Below are 22,826 nucleotides of genomic sequence, written 5' to 3' on the forward strand. Positions count from 1 at the left end.
TGGGGCCACTTGATACAGTGTCTGTCAATTTCAGAACAGCAGTCCCATCGCCCCAGGCGGGGCTGGCCATAAGTCCTACAGCTCCTCAGGCCAGGAGGAGCTGGGGCATCTGTGTTTTAGTGTGAATAACAGTTGACTCCATCCAGAATTACTAAGTGACCAAATCAGCTCTAAGTTCCTCAACTGTTCATTTAATAGTTATCTACCCCAGAATCTCAGAAAACACCAATATAGGCCTGTCTATCTGACTATGCTGACACTAGTGTCCAGACCAAGAGGGCCAATGGAACTCAGAAGTCATTTACAGGCAGTTTAGGAATTCCAAAGAGAACCTGGAATTTCCTGGTTTGTTTCACTGTGGTTCACATGTTCACTGTTTAAAAATCTTTATACTGTTATGTAAGTGCTCCCTAAAATAAGCATACAGATTGAATGCACACAAATGATAACAACACATTCAGATTACTTAAGGTAAAGTTGGATGGGAAACTGACATCCTCCTCCTTAGAAGAGAAAATATACAAAAGGGCACTGGTCCAAGTTTTACAGCTCCGAGTTTCATGAGGCTCCTTCTACAGGACTCAATCAAGTTATTCCTGCAGAGGGAATAACCCTGAGTGGTCCCCAGCCTCTATACCAGCTCTAGGAGTTGCCTAATTGGCAGCCTCAGAGTTTCGGTCACTCTTTCGTGCTGCTGAAGGTTGGCCTTCAAAGTTGTATCTGATCCACTCCTGCTTACCTTTGAGTGTTTTTCAAAGTGAGGCAGGGACCTGTTTTCAAAGCCATCTGGCACTCGAGAGCCACTGATAGCTTGCTGTCCCACACAGGCAATCATCTGTGATATGTTAATGAAGGAACCTAGGGAAGCAGGTCAGAAATGGAACATTCATTTACCAAAATCACAGTAACTGAAGCACAAGCAGATCCGTTGGTAAAACAGGAATACAACGCGGTACAGCCCCCATCCTCAACAAGTTCATGCTCTAGGGACAGTGAAGGACAGAACCAGAACAGCAAGGATAGAGAGGTCAGTAACACAAGGAAGGCCAGGCAGGGCTAGAGCCCAGGGGCGGAGGAGCACCCTGGGGCTGGAGGAGAGACTTCCAGGGGAGTATTCGAGAAGGCAGCGTCAACCAGCTGGACTCCTGGAGAAGATTAGGACTTCCACACAGAGGACATGGGGGAGGAGTTCCAAAGTGGGTCAGAAAGTGGGAAGCAGAGACCCAGGACAGGAGTGTGGGGTTTGCACCAGGAGCAGGGGGGAGACTATGTGGTGAAGGACAGCAAGGCTAAAGAGACTGGACTTTAGTCTGTCAGAAATTCATGAAAACAGGAAGTCTGCAAAGCTCAGGGTTCTGAATTTGAGTGCAGCATCATGAAACCTAACACTTTCAGGTCCTGACTAACTATAAAATTTAAGTATATTTAATTAGCATCAAACGTATTATTTTAAAAATCCCTGGCTCTTCTTTCTTTCTTCAAAAAAATAAGACCGACTTTACTCAAAGCACCCTCAAACTCAGAAATCCACACACATGATAAACAAGTTTCTCCAATGGAGTTAGACATTCTAAAAATGCAAATAACCGCCTCCTTCTCTAAGCATTACTTGAAAAGATACACCCTTATAAACAAAAGGACTGAAGCTCTTTTTTTTTTTTTGGGCGCTGGAAAGGGGGTTGCTGCGTAGCTTGTGGGATCTTAGTTCCCTGAGCAGGGGTTGAACCTGGGCCTGGGCAGTGAAAGCACTGAGTCCTAACCACTGGACGAACAACCAGGGGATTCTAGGCCTGACGTCCTGATGCACATTTTCCAGAGCACGACCAGCCAGCCTGCATGGAATGCAGTGACAGCAGCAGCCAGAGGAGGCGCTCACCTTTGGAACCACACAGAGCCATGGTGAGGGGACTGTTGCTCTTGTCCAGCTCCCGGAGGCAGGCGCTACCTGCGTGGTCACGGATCACAGACAGCTCCTTCAGGATCAAAGCCTGGCGGGAGAGAGAGAGAGGTGCACAGTGCCCACGTGATTACCGATGTTCAACGTGACATTTAAGAGAATGTGAAGAATTCAAGAGAGATGTCAGATTTCCAGCAGATAAAAGGTTTCAGACCTTAGAAGACCAAGATATCCTATCTCCACAGACTGACATTTTCCAGGTGCTAAGTCACTTCAGTTGTGTCCTACTCTTAGCGGCCCTATGGATGTAGCTTGCCAGGTTCCTCTGGCCCTGAGATTCTCCAGGCAAGAATACTGGAGGGGGTTGCCATGCCTTTCTCCAGGGGATCTTCCTGACCCAGGGATAGAACTCACGTCTCTTATGTCTCCTGCATTGGCAGGCAGATTCTTTACCACTAGCGCCACCTGGGAAGTCCCAGTGTGTGTAATCAGTGTGTAAGAAAAAAATGGTTAGTAACAAAACCTCAGAAAAACATTTAAATGGCCAATGAGGTAGAATATATGCAGCTTTGTGTATATACCCTACATAGCGGTGTCTCTGTATATATATTATATACATTACTGCATATACACATGCTGGTGTATACTGTGTATACACATGTATAACATTTTGCACTTTATATGACATTATGTAATACGTACTAAAACCGAGTGGAGTGTGCTGTATGTAAAATTTGTCTCTGCCAAGCACACATTTGAATTCCCAGCAGCTGGGCATGTGATTAGGCAACTCAACAGGAATACTCTAGTCCATGAGCTCATCTAGATTGCCATCCCTCAACCCACAACCTATGATGCTCAATCAGCTAGGAATCATGCTTCTGCTAAAGAGGAGTGCACCTGAGGCCTCAAGTAATCTTCTAGGTGAGAAACACCTCATTTTTCTCTCTTTCTGTTTTTAAGACTTATATTAAGAATGAGCTAATTGTGAACACCTCACACAACTCTGCTTTCTTTTTGCTTTACAAAGTTCATCAGAAAACTTCTTATTGGGGTTTCCCTGGTGGCTCAGTGGTAAAGAATCTGCCTGCCAATGCAGAAAGACATGGGTCTGAACCCTGGTCTGGGAAGACCCCACATGCCTTGGAGCAACTAAGCCTGTGTGCCACCACTACTGAGCCTGTGCCGGCGAGCCCAGGAGCTGCAACTACTGAGTCCACATGCGGCAATTCCTGAAGCCTGCGTGCCCTGGAGCCTCATGCTCTGCAATAAGAGAAGCCACTGCAATGGGAAGCTAGTGCACCATAGTGAAGAGCAGCCCTCGCTCACTGCAACTAGAGAAAGCCCACACACAACAACCAAGACCCAGTGCAACCAAAAGATATACAAATAAAATTAAAGAAATTTTTTTTTTATTTTTCAAAAGTCCTTTCTTCCCTACTTAGTTGAGTTAAAGCTCTGAGCGCCAGGCTACTTGCAGGCAGAAGAGAGTCAGACAGGGCCCTGGCGCAGCCAGACTGTGAAGGCAGGCTGCTCAGAGAAAACGCAGGACTCTCCGGCCATTCTGACTCTGACACCTGCAGATCCAGTTCTCAGCTAACTTAGCTCCAGACTGGAACAGGACTGGAACATGCAACAGACTGGACCGTGACTCTCAAACATGAATTCACTATGTCTCTTTCAAAGACCATCCTTTCAAAGCTGTGGTATCAGTCTGCTCCCAGGATGCTGGTAATAGGGCAAAAGCACTGAAGTACTAGGGACAGAAGGGGCCCAGGTGTGATGATGGAACAAGAGCAGCCCCATGTGGCCAAATGAACAGATAGCTGTTCACTACCTGGAACACGAAAGCTGGAAGGGATGGAGCAGATTTCATGGGAGGCCCTCCCATCATTAAAACACACAGGAGCTGCACAGCTCAGAGACGGGCTAAAGACACAGCTTTCCTCTCCACTCACCTCTGTCGCTTCTCTTCAGGGCCTACAATGCCACTGGCGGCTAAGCTGACCCAGAGAGCCAGACTCACCTCCAGAGTCTCCTCGGCGGTGCAGCCAGGCTGCTGCTGCAGCTTGCCTGTGTTCAGGGCTTCGATGTACTCATCGCATTTTTTGTAGCCAGCATTCAGCAACTCATACTTGGCCTTCAGCAGCCCTTGGCCAGGTGTGACGTCACCAATCCCGATTGAGAATCCACGGTTAGCTGCAGAAGGGTTAGCGGGGAGAGCCGAAAGAGAGAACCATTGATGTTAGTCAACCTGTTATGCAGAAACAAGTCTTTACCTTCAGAGAACTTGCTGCAAGCCAGTTAAACAAAAACTTACTGTACCGGTCCCTAGGTTGTTACACAAAGATGACTAAGACTCACTAACTCCCCTCAGAGAGCTCACAACCTGGTATGGAGTACAGGGATGTCCCAACTATATTATAAAGCAGACAGTCACTGAACAGGAAAGAGAGACTGAGAACCAGTTGTAAAAAGTGGGCTACCCGACGGCTGGGGCTCAGCATCCCAGACACCTCTCTGCTCCAATTCTCTTTTTCAGAAATCGTTCCAAAATAGAGGCTAGGAAACAGATGTGAACTCTACCTTTGATAGAACTATCTGCCATCAATAATCCTAACCCTAACACCTGTAGCAAGTGGGCAGGTGAGGGGCAACTGGATTAACAGGGTGGGGAAGGGGATGCTGAAAAGTGGCTGTGGAAAGGAGGGCCACTGAGTCTGAAAGTCTCAGAAACAAATCCTCAGGTTCTGTTGGAGGTTATGTATAAGCTGCAAATGGGGAAACCCGGGTGGAAAGTTTGTACAGGTACATCTTTTTCTACTGTGCTTCATAGATAGTGTTTCTTTAAAAATAGGTTTGTGGCAACCCTATATTTGAACAAGTCTAAAAGCACAATTTTTCCAATGGTATTTGTTCACTCTGTGTCTCTATGTTGAATTTCAGTAATTCTCACGGTATTTTAAATGCTTTCATTACTATGTTTTTATGATGCTCTGTGCTGTTATTATTATGACTCACTGAAGGCTCAAATGATTAGCATTTTTCAGCAATAAAGTCTTTTTTTTATTAAGGTGTGTACATGTAAGACACTAAGATCATTGCATCTGATCCCATCACTTCATGGCAAATAGATGGGGAAAAAGTGACAGATTTTATTTTCTTGGATCCAAAATCACTGTGGATGGTGACTATAGCCATGAAACTAAGACACCTGCTACTTGGAAGAAAAGTTATGACAAACCTAGACAACATATTAAAAAGCAGAGACATCATGTTGCTGACAAATGCCTGTATAATCAAAACTATGGTTTTTCTAGTAGTCATGTATGGATGTGAGTGTTGGATCATAAAGAAGGCTGAGCACTGAAGAATTGATGCCTTCGAACTGGTGTTGGAGAAGACTCGTCAGAGTCCGGCGGACTCAAGAAGATCAAACCAGTCAATCCTAAAGGAAATCAACCCTGAACATTCACTGGAAGGATTGATACTAAAGCTGAAGCTCCAATACTTTGGCCACCTGATATGAAGAGCTGACTCATTGGAAAAGACCCTGATGCTGAGAAAAACTGAAAGCAAAAGAAGAAGAGGGTGGCAGAGGATGAGATGGTTAGATAGCATCACTGATTCAATGGACAAGAATCTGAGCAAACTCTGGGAAACACAAGGAAACTTCATGTGTGTGCTGCAGTTTGTGAGTCACAAAGAGTCAGACACAGCTTAGTGACTGAACAACAACATGATAACACACAATACTACCGCACACTTAATAAGACTACAGTATAGTACAAACAAGTTTTTATGCACTGGGAAGCCAAAACATTCCTACGAGTTGCTTGATTATTACACATGCTTCATCACGCTGGTCTAGAACCAAACATGCAATGTCTCTGAGGTCTGTCTATAAAAAAAGAGGCCTCAGGCCCTTCCCTCTGTAGGAAACAGAGTCCTATAGAAGAGGTACTTGAGCATCAAGAATAGGAAGTCCTTCTACCAGAAAATTACTACAGCTAATCAGTGAATACAGTAATGTTGCAGGATATAAAATTAACACACAGAAATCCCTTGCATTCCTATATGCTAACAATGAGAAAACAGAAAGAGAAATTAAGGAAACCATACCATTCACCATTGCAACAAAAAGAATAAAATACTTAGGACTATATCTACCTAAAGAAACAAAAGACCTATACATAGAAAACTATAAAACACTGAGGAAAGAAATCAAAGAGGACACAAATAGATGGAGAAATATACCCTGTTCATGGATTGGAAGAATCAATATTGTGAAAATGGCTATACTACCCAAAGCAATCTATAGATTCAATGCAATCCCTATCAAGCTACCAATGTTTTTTTTTAATAGAACTAGAACAAATAATTTCACAATTTGTAGTAAACACAAAAAATCTCAAATAGCCAAAGTAATCTTGAGAAAGAAGAATGGAACTGGAGGAATCAACTGCCTGACTTCAAAGCCACAGTCATCAAGACAGTACAGTACTGGCACAAAGACAGAAATATAGAACAGAATATTCTTATCAATGGAACAGAATAGAAAGCCCAGAGATAAATCCACAAACCTATGGACACCTTATCTTCGACAAAGGAGGCAAGGACATACAATGGAAAAAAGACAACCTCCTTAACAAGAGGTGCTGGGAAAAATGGTCAGCCACTTGTAAAAGAATGAAACTAGAACACCTTCTAACAAAAGACCTAACACCATACACAAAAATAAACTCAAAATGGATTAAAGATCTAAATGTAAGACCAGAAACTATAAAACTCCTAGAGGAGAACATAGGCAAAACCCTCTCCGACATATATCACAGCAGGATCCTCTATGACCCACCTCCCAGAATACTGGAAATAAAAGCAAAAATAAACAAATGGGACCTAATGAAATTTAAAAGCTTTTGCACAACAAAGGAAACTATAAGCAAGGTCGAAAGACAGCCCTCAGATTGGGAGAAAATAATAGCAAATGAAGAAACAGACAAAGGATTAATCTCAAAAATATACAAGCAACTCCTGCAGCTCAATTACAGAAAAATAAATGACCCAATCAAAAAATGGGCCAAAGATCTAAACAGACATTTCTCCAAAGAAGACATACAGATGGCTAACAAACACATGAAAAGATGCTCAACATCACTCATTATCAGAGAAATGCAAACCAAAACCACAACGAGGTACCATTACATGCCAGTCAGGATGGCTGCCATCCAAAAGTCTACAAGCAATAAATGCTGGAGAGGGTGTGGAGAAAAGGGAACCCTCTTCTCCCACTGTTGGTGGGAATGCAAACTAGTACAGCCGCTATGGAGAACAGTGTGGAGATTTCTTAAAAAACTGGAAATAGAACTGCCATATGACCCAGCAATCCCACTCCTGGGCATACACACCGAGGAAACCAGATCTGAAAGAGACACATGTACCCCAATGTTCATCGCAGCACTGTTTATAATAGCCAGGACATGGAAACAACCTAGATGCCCATCAGCAGACGAATGGATAAGAAAGCTGTGGTACATATACACCATGGAATATTACTCAGCCATTAAAAAGAATTCATTTGAATCAGTTCTAATGAGATGGATGAAACTGGAGCCCATTATACAGAGTGAAGTAAGCTGGAAAGATAAAGACCAATACAGTATACTAACACATATATATGGAATTTAAAAAGATGGTAACGATAACTCCATATGCAAAACACAAAAAGAGACACAGATGTATAGAACAGACTTTGGGACTCTGTGGGAGAAGGCGAGGGTGGGATGTTCTGAGAGAACAGCATTGAAACAAGTATACTATCAAGGGTGAAACAGACCACCAGCCCAGGTTGGATGCATGTGCTCAGGGATGGGGGCACTGGGAAGACCCAGAGGGATGGGATGGGGAGGGAGGCAGGAGGGGGGAATCAGGATGGGGAACACATGTAAATCCATGGCTGATTCATGTCAATGTATGGCAAAAACCACTACAATATTGTAAAGTAATTAGCCTCTAACTAATAAAAATAAATGAAGAAAAAAAAGAATAGGAAGTCTTAAAAAGAGAAGAAAGAAAAGAAGGAAACAAAGAGAAAAGAACTACTGGCAAATAAGAACAATGGCTGGAAATTAAATATATGATACTGGGGAAAAAAAAAAAAAACAGAAGCAGTGTTAAAAAGAAAACTGAATCCAGAGACAAATAAATGGACAATAGGGAAAAAGGGAAAATTAGAGAATCACTCCAAGAACTCTACTAGACAATTAACAGAAATTCCAAAAAGCAAGAAGACAGAAAGTAAAAGAGAGGCTATGATCAGAAAAAGTACAGGAAAATTTCCAGATCTGAAGGATATATGTTGCAGATTGAGAGAGCTTGTAGAGCGCTCAGCACAATGGATGATAAACATCCTGAGGCTGCGTCACTGTGAACTTTCAGAATGCCAGAAACAAAGAGGATTCTCAAAGCTTCCAGATAAAAAGACAATTCAGGATGAACAAGGTCCTAAAGTACAGCTCAGGGAGTTATATTCAATATCCTGTAAAAACCCACAATGGAAAAGAATACTTAAAAAAAAAAAGAATGCATATATGTATATAACTGGGTAAACTAAACTGGATTATCCAAAAACTAAAAAAAGTTGGGAATAAGAAGGGAAATACATTTTACAGCAACCCTGAAAGAACAGAGTAGAGTAATACCTTCAAAACTCTCAGGGAAAATAACATTCAGTCTATAATTCTACACTCAGCCAAAAAGTCAAGTATAAGAGTAGACTAAAGATACTCTGGGGCATGCAAAGAAAATCTCCTGGCCTAGTGTACAAAGACAGTAGGGAAATAACGAGTCAGCAGGTAAGGCTGAACTGTGGAAGAACCAGAGGGTGACAGTTTTGCACAGCCTACCCTGGAAGCAGCCCATGAAGGCCCTTTATGTAACAACTCATGTATCTCATGGGCATTAGGGAGCTACAGTAGCTTTTGAGAAGAGAATTGAAAAGCAAATTCGAATCTGCAGTCAAATTGGTCAGCATCAGGTTTATTTCATTAAGAAAAGCATAAACGGTTTAGCCTGGAACAAGTATCCTTTTCTTTGTGTTTGTATGTGTTTGGGGCAGGGGGATGAAATAGTAAAAGAACCCCCTAAAACATCAATAACCTATAGCAATAAAACAAGGACGCTAAGACACTCACACAAGTAGACGGGAGCCAGCCTGGCAAGCCGTGACATCGCATCGGCAGCTTCATTCTGCCCCCAGTCTCGCAGCAAAATGTAAAAAATGTTGTTCTTGGATCCTGACCCCAGCGTTCCTTTGTCCATGCTGCCACTCATCAGCTCGCTGTTCTGGATTGTGACATCTGGAAGGAAAAAGATTATGGACTCACACAAATGATTATCTGTTACTTTGTCTCATTTCAAAATGAATTTAAGGCAGTTGAGAAATTTTTTTTTTTTTTTTAAGTTAGAGCAGAGCAAATAGAAATGCTGTCTAAAAATTTCTTTTTGAGGGGTGAAAAGAAGAAATCTAGGAACTTTTGAAAAGCAGGGAAGATCTAGTTTGTTACCCTATAGTCCTGACTCTGAAAGGTTATTAGTTGACTCTCATTGTCTTTATCTGTGATCCTTATCAAGCTCTTGCCGTCTTTATGTCATGGGGATGTTTTGAGCACCAACTCAATGATGTACAACAAAGTGTTGTTTATAAAGCACTTTGTTATTCACTAAGACACAGAAAACTAGCAGTGGCACCATCGTAAAAAGCCTAAACGACAAAATGAAATTTGTATCTAGAAACAAAAACACAATATAAAACAAGAAGCCAAAATACATTAAAAACAGGGAGTACATTTATGAAAGAATGGTTGTAAACCTGGGGTGGGGGGGGAAGAAAAAAAATTCAAAATATTTATTCATCATGAGACAGCAGAGAATCCTTGACCTTCAGAGAGTCTTTGTGGCTCAGTTGTCACTACAGAGGGCTGTAGATCCACCTCTCGCCACAAAGCCTTGCTAGCAAAGGCCATTCTAAATCAGTGTTACTCAAAGCAGTCTGCTGGGGAAGCTCCTGTTACCAGCCTGGGACCGAGAAAGTAAACGCTGCTTGAATGGCATAGGTCTGGGGAACACACTCTTGGGCTGAATCAGTCTAGGGGACTCAGAGGACTCATATTTAAATGTTCTCACTGTTACACCTGGGGCTTCCCAGGTGGTGTTAGTGGTAAAGAGCTTGCCTGCCAATGCAGGAGACTACAGCCGCAGGTTCGGTCCCTGGGTCAGGAAGACCCCTTGGAGAAGGAAATGGCAACCCACTCCAGTATTCTTGCCAGGAGAATCCCAAGGACAGGGGAGCCTGGTGGGGTACAGTCCATAGGGTCGCAAAGAGTCAGACATGACTCAATGACTTAGTGCAACACAGCACTGTTACACCTGATCTACATGTGATCAAAATATCCACTGACCGGGTGAGGCAGGTAAAAAAAATTAGCCTTTTCAATAATAGTTTTTAGTCATGTACGTGTGCTCCGTTGCTCATGTGTGTTCGACTCTTGGCGACCCAATGAACCACAGCCCACGGGCTCCTCTGGCCGTGGGATTTTCCAGGCAAGAATACTGAGTGGGTTGCCATTTCTTCCTCCTGGAGATCTTTCTGACCCAGAAATTCAACCCATTTCCTGCGTCTCCTGCATTGGCAAGCAGATTATTTACCACTGAGCCACTTAGGAAACCCACTTACTTATACTTTTAGACAATGAACACATTTTTGGACATAAAATAATAAATTATAAGTCATAAATAATGAGACCCTTGTATAGCAAAACACACACACAAAAAACCAACAACAGAAAAAGAAGAAAAGAATTTGCATTAATTGGCAGAAACAAGTGACCTGAGACAAAACATGTGGAGAACATTCTAACCGCTGGGTTGGTCATGTGTGCACGTGACCTCTACCTTCTGGAGAAACACCAGCTGCATTTCCCTGAAGAACAAACTTCCTGCCTAAGGCCTTAGAGAAACATGGGATTTACTGGCAAAGCGAAGGGAACTGCTGGCCACTTGCCTTCCTGAGCCCTGGCCCCAACCTGCTTTCACTCACAAGAGTCATTGACACAGAGGTCCTCTCCTCTGCCGCAGTACTGCTTGCCCTTGGTTCGGAGGTTGGCCCTCACTGGATTGTCATCGCTGGGTCTGAGGATGACGCTGAAGATCTGCTTTCCCGTCCACAGGGTGACAGGCTGGAGGAGGAGAGGAGCCAGAGCATTAGCTAGCCGAGCCTGGTCTCACCTGCCCTTCACACCAATGAGACAAGATGGTACAGCAGTCACAGGCCTACACGGCACCAGCGGGGGTACACTAGACCACCGATGCACCTGTACAGACACAGTCACAGCTCCTGCACAAACCTTTAGTATTGTGGGGGGTGGGAGACGAACTCTAATTTTCTCATCCTTGCCCACCAGTATTGAAGCGATGATCTGACAAGCTTTGGCTCGGTCAAAGAAAGTGTCCTTAAGAGTGAGGAGATAGGCACCTGAGGATGTTAAGAAAGAACACAAAATGAAGGAAAGGAATAAAATTGTGAGAAAAATCACAAGGTTTCAACTTTAAAAATAAAGATGGACTATTACTAAAAGAGTGAGGTAAAACACAGCTGCTTCTTGGTTTTCTCTTCCAAGGAGAATCCACGCTCCACAAGGAAAGGGACTTTGTTACTCATTGCTACATCCCCAGCACTTAGAAAAGTGAAAAATATCTCGTGTATGGTTCATTAACACAATCACACTCACAAAAAGAGAATTAAACAGCTTTTCAAGTGGTCATGTGAATGTGTAAATGAGAATCCTGGTGTTCCAAAGCCTCTTTCCAAGTAAATTCCACAAAACCCACCTGTCAGAAAATCCTGAATAGCAGCAATTAGTGGTTCTCCATTTCTTGGTGTTACAAGGTTTGCTTTAGTCTGAAGGAAAAAGGAACACAGTAAGTTAGCCATGTTTGGATGCATGAGGTGGCCCCAAAAATCTTCACCACAAACACTCTTAATGGTTATGGATAAATGAAGAACAGCAGGAAGGTGAGGCTGTGAACCGGAAGCTGGGGGTTGGTTCTTAACTGCAGCTTTGTCACTAACATCTAGTGCCTACATCTGTCAATGGGAGAGGAAAAAAATACCAGCAAGATTGACCTCAGAGGTCCCTACATTTAAATACTGTGTGGAGTTGTTCTGGGTTGTTATAAAGAACTCTTTGGGTAAAAGACGTTAGTGTAATTACAAATGCTCTTCTCCAAAGAAAATGTCCTTCTATGAATGATGAGTAGCACTGTGTTATCTTTGAAGTCAATCAGTTCCACACTATGGAATTACAATAATGGCAGAATGGTCAAGTTTCTCTTGGTTGAGACACTAAGTTCGAACAACAGCACTTATTAATCATCAAAATGTAATGAGTGCCTACATGGGCAAAATCGGGCACTAGCTGTCTACTGCCTAAGTACCCCATTTAAAGAAGGTTCTGCACATTGAGGTGCATCTGCTTGGGAACTCGCTGGCAGCCCAGCGGTTAGCACTCTGTGCTTTCACTGCTGAGGCTGTGGGTTCAATCCCTGGTCAGGGAACTAAGTTCCTATAAGCAGCTGCTTGGCACAGCCAAAAGGGGGGAAAAAAGGTGCATATGCTCAAATCCTTTATCTGAAGTAGAATGGACCATGATATCCAACAGTCAAGTTTCTGACACACCCATGTCTTACCTTTTTATAACTGGTACTCATGCATATATATTCTCCTAGGAGCCCACATTTCAGGTCAGAAGATACCCAGTCCACTCAACTCCCCACCTATGAGAGAAACTAACTCCCTTACATACTATGGGGTGTTTTCAAATAAGACTTGTTTTCCTTCTCCTCCTTTTAAGGAGCTTTTTCTCAGGAGTTGGGCTGTACCACCCTACATACCCCCATGAGAACAAGGGCTTCTGCTTTAGCTTCTTCTGTTTGAGGAAGATGAAGGTTCATTTCATCTCCATCAAAATCTGCATTGTAGGGTGTACAGACACACTCATTAAATCTGAAAGTCCGGTGGGGCTTGACCCTGGCCTGTGGAATACAAAACAAAACAAATCAGGAAAAGGACATAAGTCATTTATTCAAAAGCTTCTTAGACGCATTATTTAAAAAAAAGGCTTCCTGCAGAACTGGACACTTTACATTAAGGAAGAAAATTCCTAGTATGTTCTGGTATGGATGAGTCATTAGTTCAGTTCAGTCGCTCAGTTGTGTCCGACTCTTTGCAACCCCATGGACTACAGCACGCCAGGCTTCCCTGTCCATCACCAACTCCTGGAGCTTACTCAAACTCATGTCCACTGAATCAGTGATACCATCCAACTATCTCATTCTCTTCTTCTGCCTTCAATCTTTCCCAGCATTAGGGTCTTTTCCAATGAGGTAGTTCTTTGCATCAGGTGGCCAAAGTATTGGAGCTTCAGCATCAGTCCCTCCAATGAATATTCAGGACTGATATCCTTTAGGATTGACTGGTTTGACCTCCTTGCAGTCCCAGGGATTCTTAAGAGTCTCTGATAAGGAACTTTGCAAGGCAGGCACCTCGCTGAGGCATCTGACTCCCTCACCTTCTTACCATGGCTAAGACAGCCAGCTAGCCATCGTGCGCCTCCTGAAATATGGCAAGAGGACGTAGCCGGCACCACCTATGAGTTATTACTGCCAAAAAGTTGAATTTGAATCTGATTATGCTTTGAGAGCTTATTTCCAGTTTACAGGAAAACAATGAAGCATGTCTGCCACACACGGGCAGACAAACAAAAACCATGCAGCATTCTTCAGGACAAATGACCTGGTTTTTTCAAACTTGACACTGAAATTAAGAGGAGGGAGGACTGTACTAGATTAATAGGGGCTTAAGATGTGGATCAATTAAATGTGTAAATTTTAGATCTCACTTTGAATAAACTAGCTGCAAAAAGATTTCTGAGACACGTGGGGCAATCTGACTATGGACGGGGTACTAGACAATACCAAGAAATGACTTCATTTTGGTGAGGTGTGATAATGGCACTGTAGCTATGTGTGTTTTGCAGAAATAAGCTGAATACACATGGAAAAAAAGACATGGCATCTGGTTTCATCAAAGGAAAAAGGGACAGAGAAAACCAGTGTGGCAAAATCTTGAAAATTACTGAATATAAAGGATGGGAATATGTGAGTTCATCACAGTACTCTTTCTACTTTTGTATATATTTGAAAGTTTCCAAATAAAAATATTCCTGTGTTAAATGGGCCAAGTTTCCAGAAAGGGAAGGCTTTTGTTCACCTTCTAGAGCTCCATAATCATAAAATGTATCTTTGGTATTTCTGCCATTGAGCAAAAAGATTGATGTAATGTTTCCACAAGCTACTAGAAAAAAAAAAATCTATTTAGAAAAACACTACCTTAGGAGCCTGTTTAAACACTACCTTGGGAGCCTGTTTGCAAGTGCTGAGGGATTTAATGGTTTTTCATATAGGAGAATTTATGAATATTTAACAAATTGAAGTTGCATCTTGTTTCCATTTGAAGTCTCCAGAAAAGGAAACTGCTGCTGTTGCAAAGTAAACTGCTCCAAAAAATATGCGTTCAGGTCTTAGTTGGAGGACAACTGCAAAGAAAAATCCTGTAAGCATTTCAGTTCCTTAGTTAATATGCTGTTTTAAATCAAGTCAATTTTCTGCCATGTCTGGTTTACATAATTTTGTGCACACACAGATATGCATCTATGTTGTTTGCAAGTGAAATCACAGTAGTCACTTTCATACTAATTTTCAATTAGTTCCTGTTTCACTGTTGTGTGAATAGTATGTTATAAATATTAAAAACATTGAAGGGAAGCTTGAAATTGAAGAGTTTCACTCAAACTAAAATGGAGAAGAGGAAAACCAAAAGTTATGAAAATTTGACATTACTGGCAATTTAAATTTTAGATGTCTGGGGTTTTGGCGTGGTACACACAGCAAAGTTCCACCCAGCAGATGTAAACACCAGTCTCCTGCTCACCAGGTGTGCCATGATGCTCAATTTGTGCAGTGAGGGTTGCCGGTTGAATAGGACCACGTCTCCATCTATGAGGTGCCTCTCCACAATGTCCCCGAACTTGAGCTCCTGGGCCATCTTTTCTCTGTTCCCGTATTTCAGAAACCTTAACATACAATAATGGACATAACCTGTGAGAACAAAGCTTCCTCAGCAAGTTTCTCCCTCTTCATAGCAAGATGCGGTCGCTAAAATGACCACATTTCACTGAATTTAAGGTGCCTCCCTCCACACTGTCAATTAAACTACCGTTAACAGCAAAACTGTTTTCGTAACTTTATATTTTGGCCACACCAAGTGGCCTGTGGGATCCTAGTTCCCCGAATAGGAATTAAACCCTGGCCCCTGGGAATGAAAGTGCCAAGCCCTAACCAAAGGACCACCAGGGACGTCCCTAAACTACAACCAATTGATTGTAGGACACCTCTTAATTTTAGAAATGTCCAACTATGATAAAAAAGTATGTCTTAGAGTCACAGAAACTGAATAATAAATTGGCTTCTCGCACAGGGCCCTGGTGATGTTTGAATTTCATGAGATGAAAAGCACTGGTGATCAGCTGTGAAAAGCCAGAACTGGCAAAATGTGTGCCTCCTGGGTTATGAGTGCACGGAGGCAACCCCAGAGCATCCAGGGGACCCAGAAAATGATCTGCTTTCATATCCCAATGCGCTATATCTACCTAAACATTAAATGCTAGAGAATAAATGAACACTGTGCATACATTCAAAGAACCAGCGGAAGAAACAAAAACGCACTTAGGCTAACTGCAATTAAAACAGGTGTTTTCCACATGTTAAAATATCACGATAATGTACTTCGGGCTGCATTCTGTGGCTGAGTATTCACGAGGGGATAATTGCATCCAACCACACTGTGAAAGCATTACCTCTTCATCTGCGTGTGTCTCTGCTGGATGAAATTGGCTCCTGGGTGAACTTCAGGGCCATTTCGAACCAGTTTCCTCAGAAAGTTGATGTTTGCTCTGTTTACCTGCAGGACGACAATGTAAGATAGAACGAGGCACTGTTGGGTTTCGATGCACTGGCATGCTACACTGGAATGCGTCTCAGTCTCTCCTTTCTCTAAGTGATTCTAGGGCATTTCCCTGGTGGTCCCGTGCATAGGATTCTGCACTTCCACTGCGCGGGGAAAGGGTCTGATCGCTGGTCAGGGAACTAAGATCCCACGTGCCGCTTGCAGGGGCCAGGAAAATAAAAAGCATGACTGAACACCTTGTGTGATTCTAGGAGAGGTACCTGTGGCATGCTGCTGCCAAGGTCTTCAGTGTAAGGACGACAATGGTTCTCGTCTGAATGTGGTCACTCACTTGCTGGGTGACAGAGCCAGGTCCGTTACTGACCTTTGGTTTCTCTACTGATAAAACGACTGGGCTGCACTGACCTGCAGGGAGCTTTCAGCATATTCTGTGATCCTAAAAACAGGTGGCAGCTTTACCTGCAATGATTTACTGTGGGCTTCTCAGGTTTAAAAGCTGTTAACGCCAGAACAGCAGGTCCCGGCACCATGTCCCGCAGCCTACCGGACAACAGTCTTGCGGGGCACTGTCTCAGAGAAGGAAATTTAACTCATCCAAGGACATTATATTTTTTTAAAAATTCTGACTGCACTGAGTCTCTGCTGTACCTCTTCCTGAGGTGTGTGCAAGGTTAGCTGCCTTGTAGCACGTGGGATCTTGGTTCCCTGACCAGGGACTGAACCTGTGTCCCCTGCATTGAAAGGTGGATTCTTAACCACTGGACCACCAGGGAAGCCCCAACCAAGGATACTTTTTACACAAGCTTTACCAGAAGCATCTATGGGCTGGGCTAATTATGAATTTCAAGAGCAAAGTCAAAGCCAATCAACATCTCCCTGTTACCAGGCCTTTCAATTTTCTACACCTCAGTTAAAAAAGAAAATACTATAAATACCAGTTTACATTCACGAGTATGAACTCAGTATAAAGTGCTATAGCCTTTCTGGTTATGCATCAACAGCTTTTTGTTTTTATTTATTTTTATTTTATTTTTTAATATATATTTTTTTCATTTATTTGGCTGCACCAGGTCTTAGTTGCAGCATGTGGGATGTAGTTCCCTGACCAGGGATCGAACCTGAGCCCCCTGCATTGGGAGCTCAGAATCTTAACCACTGGGCCAGCAGGGAAGTCCCATCAACAGCTTTTTAATATTCAGAGTCTTTGAGTCAGTGATTCTAAAGTTTTAAAAATGATTCTAATGTTTTAAAACTTCTAATGTTTTAACTCATCTCAAGAAAATTAACTGGATATGGATGTTTATCATTTAGTTATTTAAGGCATGAGGTATCAACCAGCACAGAAAAAAATCAAAGATGGAAAAAAAGTAGACTTAAATGTTTAATGTATATCTGAGTATTTAAATATAAAGGCAGACACAACTGTGTACATGTTGTAGATGTTATATACGGTGACACATGTGTGAAACAAACTGGAAAAACAAACATACACGTGCCAAACTGTGGCCTGGGTGGATTACTGGGGGTTTCCCACTGTTGAGCTTGTTTGGAACCTCAGAACGTAACACAAAAGACTGGATTTGGACAAAATACTGAGCAACTCAATGTACTTACCTTCTCAGGAAATGTTAGAATTTTGGCCACGTGAACTGGCACAGCTACCTCGTCAATTCGGAGGTTGGGGTCAGGTGAGATGACTGTTCTGCCAGAAAAATCCACTCTCTTTCCTGAAAGATTGCCTCTGAATCGACCTAAATAAATAAAAATATATCATAAGTCTCCAAGGCACAATGTGTGCTGCCTGGGGGCAATGTGATCAGAAAGGTCAAGGAAAGACTGTGGTCTCCAACTAGATAAGCTGGACATACATTCCCCAAAATGAACCAAAGGCAGCAGACCGTTTTCTGCACACACAGGTGGACACGTACCCTGCTTTCCCTTCAGGCGCTGGACAAACCCTCTGGTCCATTTCTTGGGTGCCATATTGAGGGGAATGCCCGAGAGCTCGCTGTTAATGTAGAGTGCACACTGCAGCTGCAGGAAGTCCCAGTCTTCCATGATCATCTGGGTCTTAGCTCCTGATATCCGATGCTAAGAATGAGCAGAAGCAAGCCTGGTCAATCTGACTTTCTCCATCAGACACTTCTGTTTGCATGGATATACTCCAAAACCTAGAGTTTGGAAATGCTAATGGGAAGTGCTGACCTTTTTAATGACGTCATTTAGGAAAATGATTTCTGTCAACTTCATCGTCAGATCATCTTCATTGGTGCCAGACTTCAAATCGCTCACAACAGAGGGTCTGATACACAAAGGGGGCACTAAGAGGCGTGTGAGAATCAAATCGGAGGGCTTTCCAGCTTCCGGATTCATCAGAAGTAGAGGGATGTCTTCAGCTGGGATTCGTTTAAATAAATTCAAAACTACTAAGGGATTCAAGTTTTCCTATGGAAAGGAGGGAAGAGAAGAGATAGAACTCAGCTTTCCACAGCTTAGGCAAAGGTTTACTTCTCCATGCCTCCAACCCAGCAGTACCCAACCTTCTTGGCACCAGGAACTGATTTTGTGGAAGATAATTTTTCCATGGCGGGGGGAAGGGGGAAATGGTTCAGGCAGTACTGCTAGTGACAGGGAGCAGCAGGTGAAGCTTCACTTGTCTGCCGCTCACCTCCCGTGTGCCTGGGTCCTAAAAGGCCTCTGACTAGTGCTGGTCCATGGCCCAGGAGGTGGGGACCCCTGATCTAACCGCTTAACTGAAAATATGTACAAGTGATGACAAAGGTTTCTGATAATTTGCTATATTGCAAGAGCCCTAAAAATGGGCATGACTTTTATACCAATGATTTAAGCCAATAATTCCACTTAACTTTTCCAAAGGGTATGATTTTAGAAATTAACACAAAGATTTAGCTGTAAGGATGCATTAAAGCAGATCTTAATTGTGAAAGCTGCAAACAACCTGGCAGGTTACTGGCTAGATAAAAGCATGGTACATCCATATGTAGAAAACTATGAAGCCGTCTAAGGAAAAAAAATGAAGACACAAAAATGTGGCTTATGCCATGGAAGGTGTTCACATAATATTGATAAATAAGACAGGTATGTTTACAGTGTGATCTAATTTGGGCAAAGATGTACATCTACAGGAAAGAGGAAATGGAAGAGTTTACCAAGGTGTGAACAGGGCCATCTTTAGCTGAGTTGGATTATCATCATTTTGCTTCTTTTTCTACATTTCACCTTTCTGTAATGAACTTGTATTGTCTTTGTATTAACTTCACGTAACAGAGGTGCCACGTTGTAACAATGCTGGTTATTAAATTTCCTTGGGATCAAAGACTGTGACTGAGATTATACATGGTAAGTACAATTTGCCATACATAACTTAATGAAATGGGGAACAAAGCTAAGAAAAATGATCAGCTCTTAGAACACTACCAAAGGAAACATTTCTATGGTCCTGCCCTGGAGGAGATGGCAGTGTGGCTGGGCAGAAGGAAGGAATCTCACTATAGGCTGTCCAGTCCGGGCCCCTGTCCAGAGAACAATGCATGTCCTCGGCTCCCACCTCCCAGTGATGGGCACCTCGCTGCTGTCAGAAACAGTCAGGGAGGAGGAAGTCTAAACCTAACAAAATTCTAGGGCGGGATGAAGGTGAGACGTCGCCTGCAGTACCAGTCGGTCCTGGATGAGGACATTACGGAGCTGAAGGCTGTCCAGGAGGGCAGGAAGACTGGCAAGAGTCTGGAACCAGTTCTCGGCAAGAGTGATAAGAACTGTGTCCCCAGAGGCATGAGGAAGAGGCTGCTGACTTATTGTTAAATAGCAGGAAACAGAAGTCAGGGACTGGTGGACAGCAGAGCAGGGCCCAGATGTGTACGAGGCAGAACACCCTAACAGCCCGAGCTCTCTAGCCATGGAGTGCGGCTTCCTCGGGTGGTGATGAGCTGACACGGCTGCACTGTCTGCAGGGATGATGTCATTATGGAGAGACCTTATCTGCAGGTCTACCAATCCCCGGATTTGTACTAAAACAGGAGTGGACACACATCAGCCCTCTGGGAGTAGAGTCCAGAGTTTCTGTCCAATTCCTAAAGGGGTCTGTGACCCACAGAAGGTCAAGAACCACGGCTCTAAGGTCTCTTCGACTTCAATCATGTTGTGCCTCCTATAAAGGCATGGGGCTCCACATTCCTGAAAATTCAGTGGGCAGGTACACACGTCAGTAAGTGAAAGTCGCTCAGTCGTATCTGACTCTCTGCACCCTCATGGACTGTCGCCCGCCAGGCTCCTCTGTCCATGGGATTTCCCAGGCAAGAATTCTGGAGCAGGTTGCCATTCCTTTCTCCAGGGGATCTTCTAGACCCAGGGATCAAACCTGGGTCTCCCATGCTGCAGGCAGACTCTTTACTGCCGGAGTCACCAGGGAAGCACCGTTTCAGGACATGGGCCATCCCGAGATTAACGAGACACCTTTTTGCTGCCTGTCTTTATAAAAGGTAAATGTTAACTCAATAATTCTTTGTTCACTTTGGTGACTAAGTGGCCCTCTCTAAGGAGGGGCTGCTTGGAATTAGGCAAATGGTGAACTCATGTTTTGTTCCCACCTGTGGCCCAAGAAAAACCAGGACAGATAATCTTGGAGGATATTGCCAAGTGGAGGATATTGCCACTATTCCAAGCACTGTGACTGGCATCAAACAGGACCTCAGAAAAAGGGATCTTGTGAGGGACCAAACTTAAGTGGAAGAAACTAGCAGAAATATAAGACAGAACACAAGAGGTGTATAAGGCATAGCAAGTGTACAAGTGATTGAGGGAAAGGTGAAGATCAGTGTGGGGGTGTATTGCAGAGAGCAGAGGAGGCTGCATGGAAGCCCAGGGATGGGGGATTCCGGTGAGGGGAAGGGAGCAGAGGCTCTGTTAAGCTGAAGGGACACATAAATAAGAAAAGGAAGAAGCCTTACCTCTCCTCCATCATTATTTCTGTTAATACAGGAACATCAGTAATAAGGATGCCACAGTAACTAAGTCACATGTTTGAAGCATTTGCTATCTGCTAAGCATCTGATCTGGAATCCATCTCCTAATCCTCATAATAGCCCCAAAGCAGACACTCTTGTAATCCCTGTTTTATAGCTGTGGAAACTCAAGTCCAGGTTGGGCCACGTGTCTAAGATCATAGAGTAAGTAAGCGGCAGTATGCGTGCATGCTAATCACTTCAGTCATGTCTGGCTCTTTGTAACCTTATGGATTGTAGCCCACCAGGCTCCTCTGTCCCTGGGATTTTCCCAGCATGAATATTAGAGTGGGTTGCCATTTCCTCCTCCAGGGGATCTTCCTGATCCAGGGATCAAACATGAGTTTCCTGCACTGGAAGGTAGATTCTTTACCACTGAGCCACCTGGGAAGCCCCATAGCTCGAAACCACCACCCTAAATCACATCGAGGGTGCCACCTGGGTCATGTGGGCTGGTGTGGACAGGAAGGTGGTGGCAGTGGGGGACACAGAGAGGCAAGCTGGACGCACTAGACTCCTAAGTGGGAGGAGGTCTCCTGGGCCCAGCCACTCAGGACAGTGGTCCCCAACCTTCTAGCACCAGGGACTGATTTCATGGAAGACAACTTTTTCATGGACCTGGGCTGAAGGGGATGATTTGGGGATGACTGAAGCACACTACATTTATTGTGTGCTTTATTTCTAATCTAATGCCACTGCTGATCCTGAAGGAGGTATTGGTCCATGGCCTGGAAGTTGGGGACCTCTGACTTAAGAGACTTTTCCAAACAAGATGCCTCCTAGGCCCTATACCATTCTACTGCAGAGGGTGTGGGGAGCAGAGGAGACTTGGTCCTCTGCATGTAAGGACAGTGGCCTCAGGGGCCCAGGTAGAGAGTTGGCAGGGGAAAGTGGTGATGGGTGTCAGGGAGGCTGATCTGGGGGAGGGGGGGGGGTAGCAGAGGGAATGCACAGGAGGCTGCAACTAAGGCCACACCCAGGAGGGCTGGACAGCCCTCAGACTCACTGAACGCTTTCTGCACAGCTGTCAGCCTGGAGGGGAGAATTCCTCTACACTCATGCTGGTAGGAGGACAAGGTCAGCTTTCTCAGTCTGCACCCTCACTTCCTCTGCAGGAGCTTGAAGACACCTCCACTGGGGCGCACGGCTGCTGCCCTCCCCCATCTCCAGGGGGATGGCGAAGTTTCCAGACGCCGGTGCATCTGGCCGCCTCCTCTCACACCCGGTGTCACAGTGGCTGGTCATCAGTTACTATCCATTCTGACTGCACACTCTGACCTCTGGCTTCACTATCACTGCTCAGGGTCAGGACCTGCTTTCTTTCTACATCTCACTCCCTAAATCAAGGTATAACTTATATATTACAGTAAGCTGCACAACTCTTAAAGAGCTGGGTAAATTTTCACACAGGTACACATACACCACCATTCAAATCATGATAAAGAATGTGTGCCCCTCTCCAGAAAATACCCTGATACCCCTTTCTCACTAGTACTAAGCCGTCACCTCAGATCAGTCTGGCCTGTTCCTGGACTTGATCTAAATGCAATCACACCCTTTGGACTCTCATATAAGGCTGCCTCCTCTCAGTAGGATTCCACGATTCAGCCAGGCTATGTGTGTCAGCTTGATTCTTTCATTCCAGGACAGTATTCCACTGCGTGGATCTATGACAATTTGCACATTCTCCTGTTGACAGGCATCTGGGTTGTTTCTAATTCTGGCTTTTACCAATGAAGCTGCAATGAACATACTTGCACAAATATTTTGGGGGATGTATGTATGCACTTGTCTCTCTTGGGTACATACCCAAGAATAAAGCTGC

General features: G+C 43.9%; 1 protein-coding gene across 2 annotated transcripts in view; it reads right to left on the reverse strand.

Annotated features, from left to right (window-relative positions):
• The window catches only part of POLR3A (RNA polymerase III subunit A), a 45,709-nt gene that overhangs the window by 16,347 nt on the left and 6,536 nt on the right, over positions 1–22,826 (reverse strand). For both annotated transcript variants that reach the window (XM_020879093.2, XM_070470916.1), the window contains exons 6-18: positions 18,186–18,425; positions 17,909–18,071; positions 17,595–17,731; positions 15,871–15,974; positions 14,946–15,087; positions 12,848–12,988; positions 11,786–11,855; positions 11,302–11,429; positions 10,995–11,133; positions 9,091–9,255; positions 3,924–4,096; positions 1,877–1,988; positions 740–858 (exon numbers count right to left, since the gene is read on the reverse strand). In XM_020879093.2, coding sequence (XP_020734752.1) covers positions 740–858; positions 1,877–1,988; positions 3,924–4,096; positions 9,091–9,255; positions 10,995–11,133; positions 11,302–11,429; positions 11,786–11,855; positions 12,848–12,988; positions 14,946–15,087; positions 15,871–15,974; positions 17,595–17,731; positions 17,909–18,071; positions 18,186–18,425 — 1,833 coding nt within the window. The remainder of the gene's footprint in view (positions 1–739; positions 859–1,876; positions 1,989–3,923; positions 4,097–9,090; positions 9,256–10,994; positions 11,134–11,301; positions 11,430–11,785; positions 11,856–12,847; positions 12,989–14,945; positions 15,088–15,870; positions 15,975–17,594; positions 17,732–17,908; positions 18,072–18,185; positions 18,426–22,826) is intronic.

Source organism: Odocoileus virginianus, chromosome 7 (assembly GCF_023699985.2).
Source record: "Odocoileus virginianus isolate 20LAN1187 ecotype Illinois chromosome 7, Ovbor_1.2, whole genome shotgun sequence".
Classification (NCBI taxonomy): Eukaryota; Metazoa; Chordata; class Mammalia; order Artiodactyla; family Cervidae; genus Odocoileus; species Odocoileus virginianus.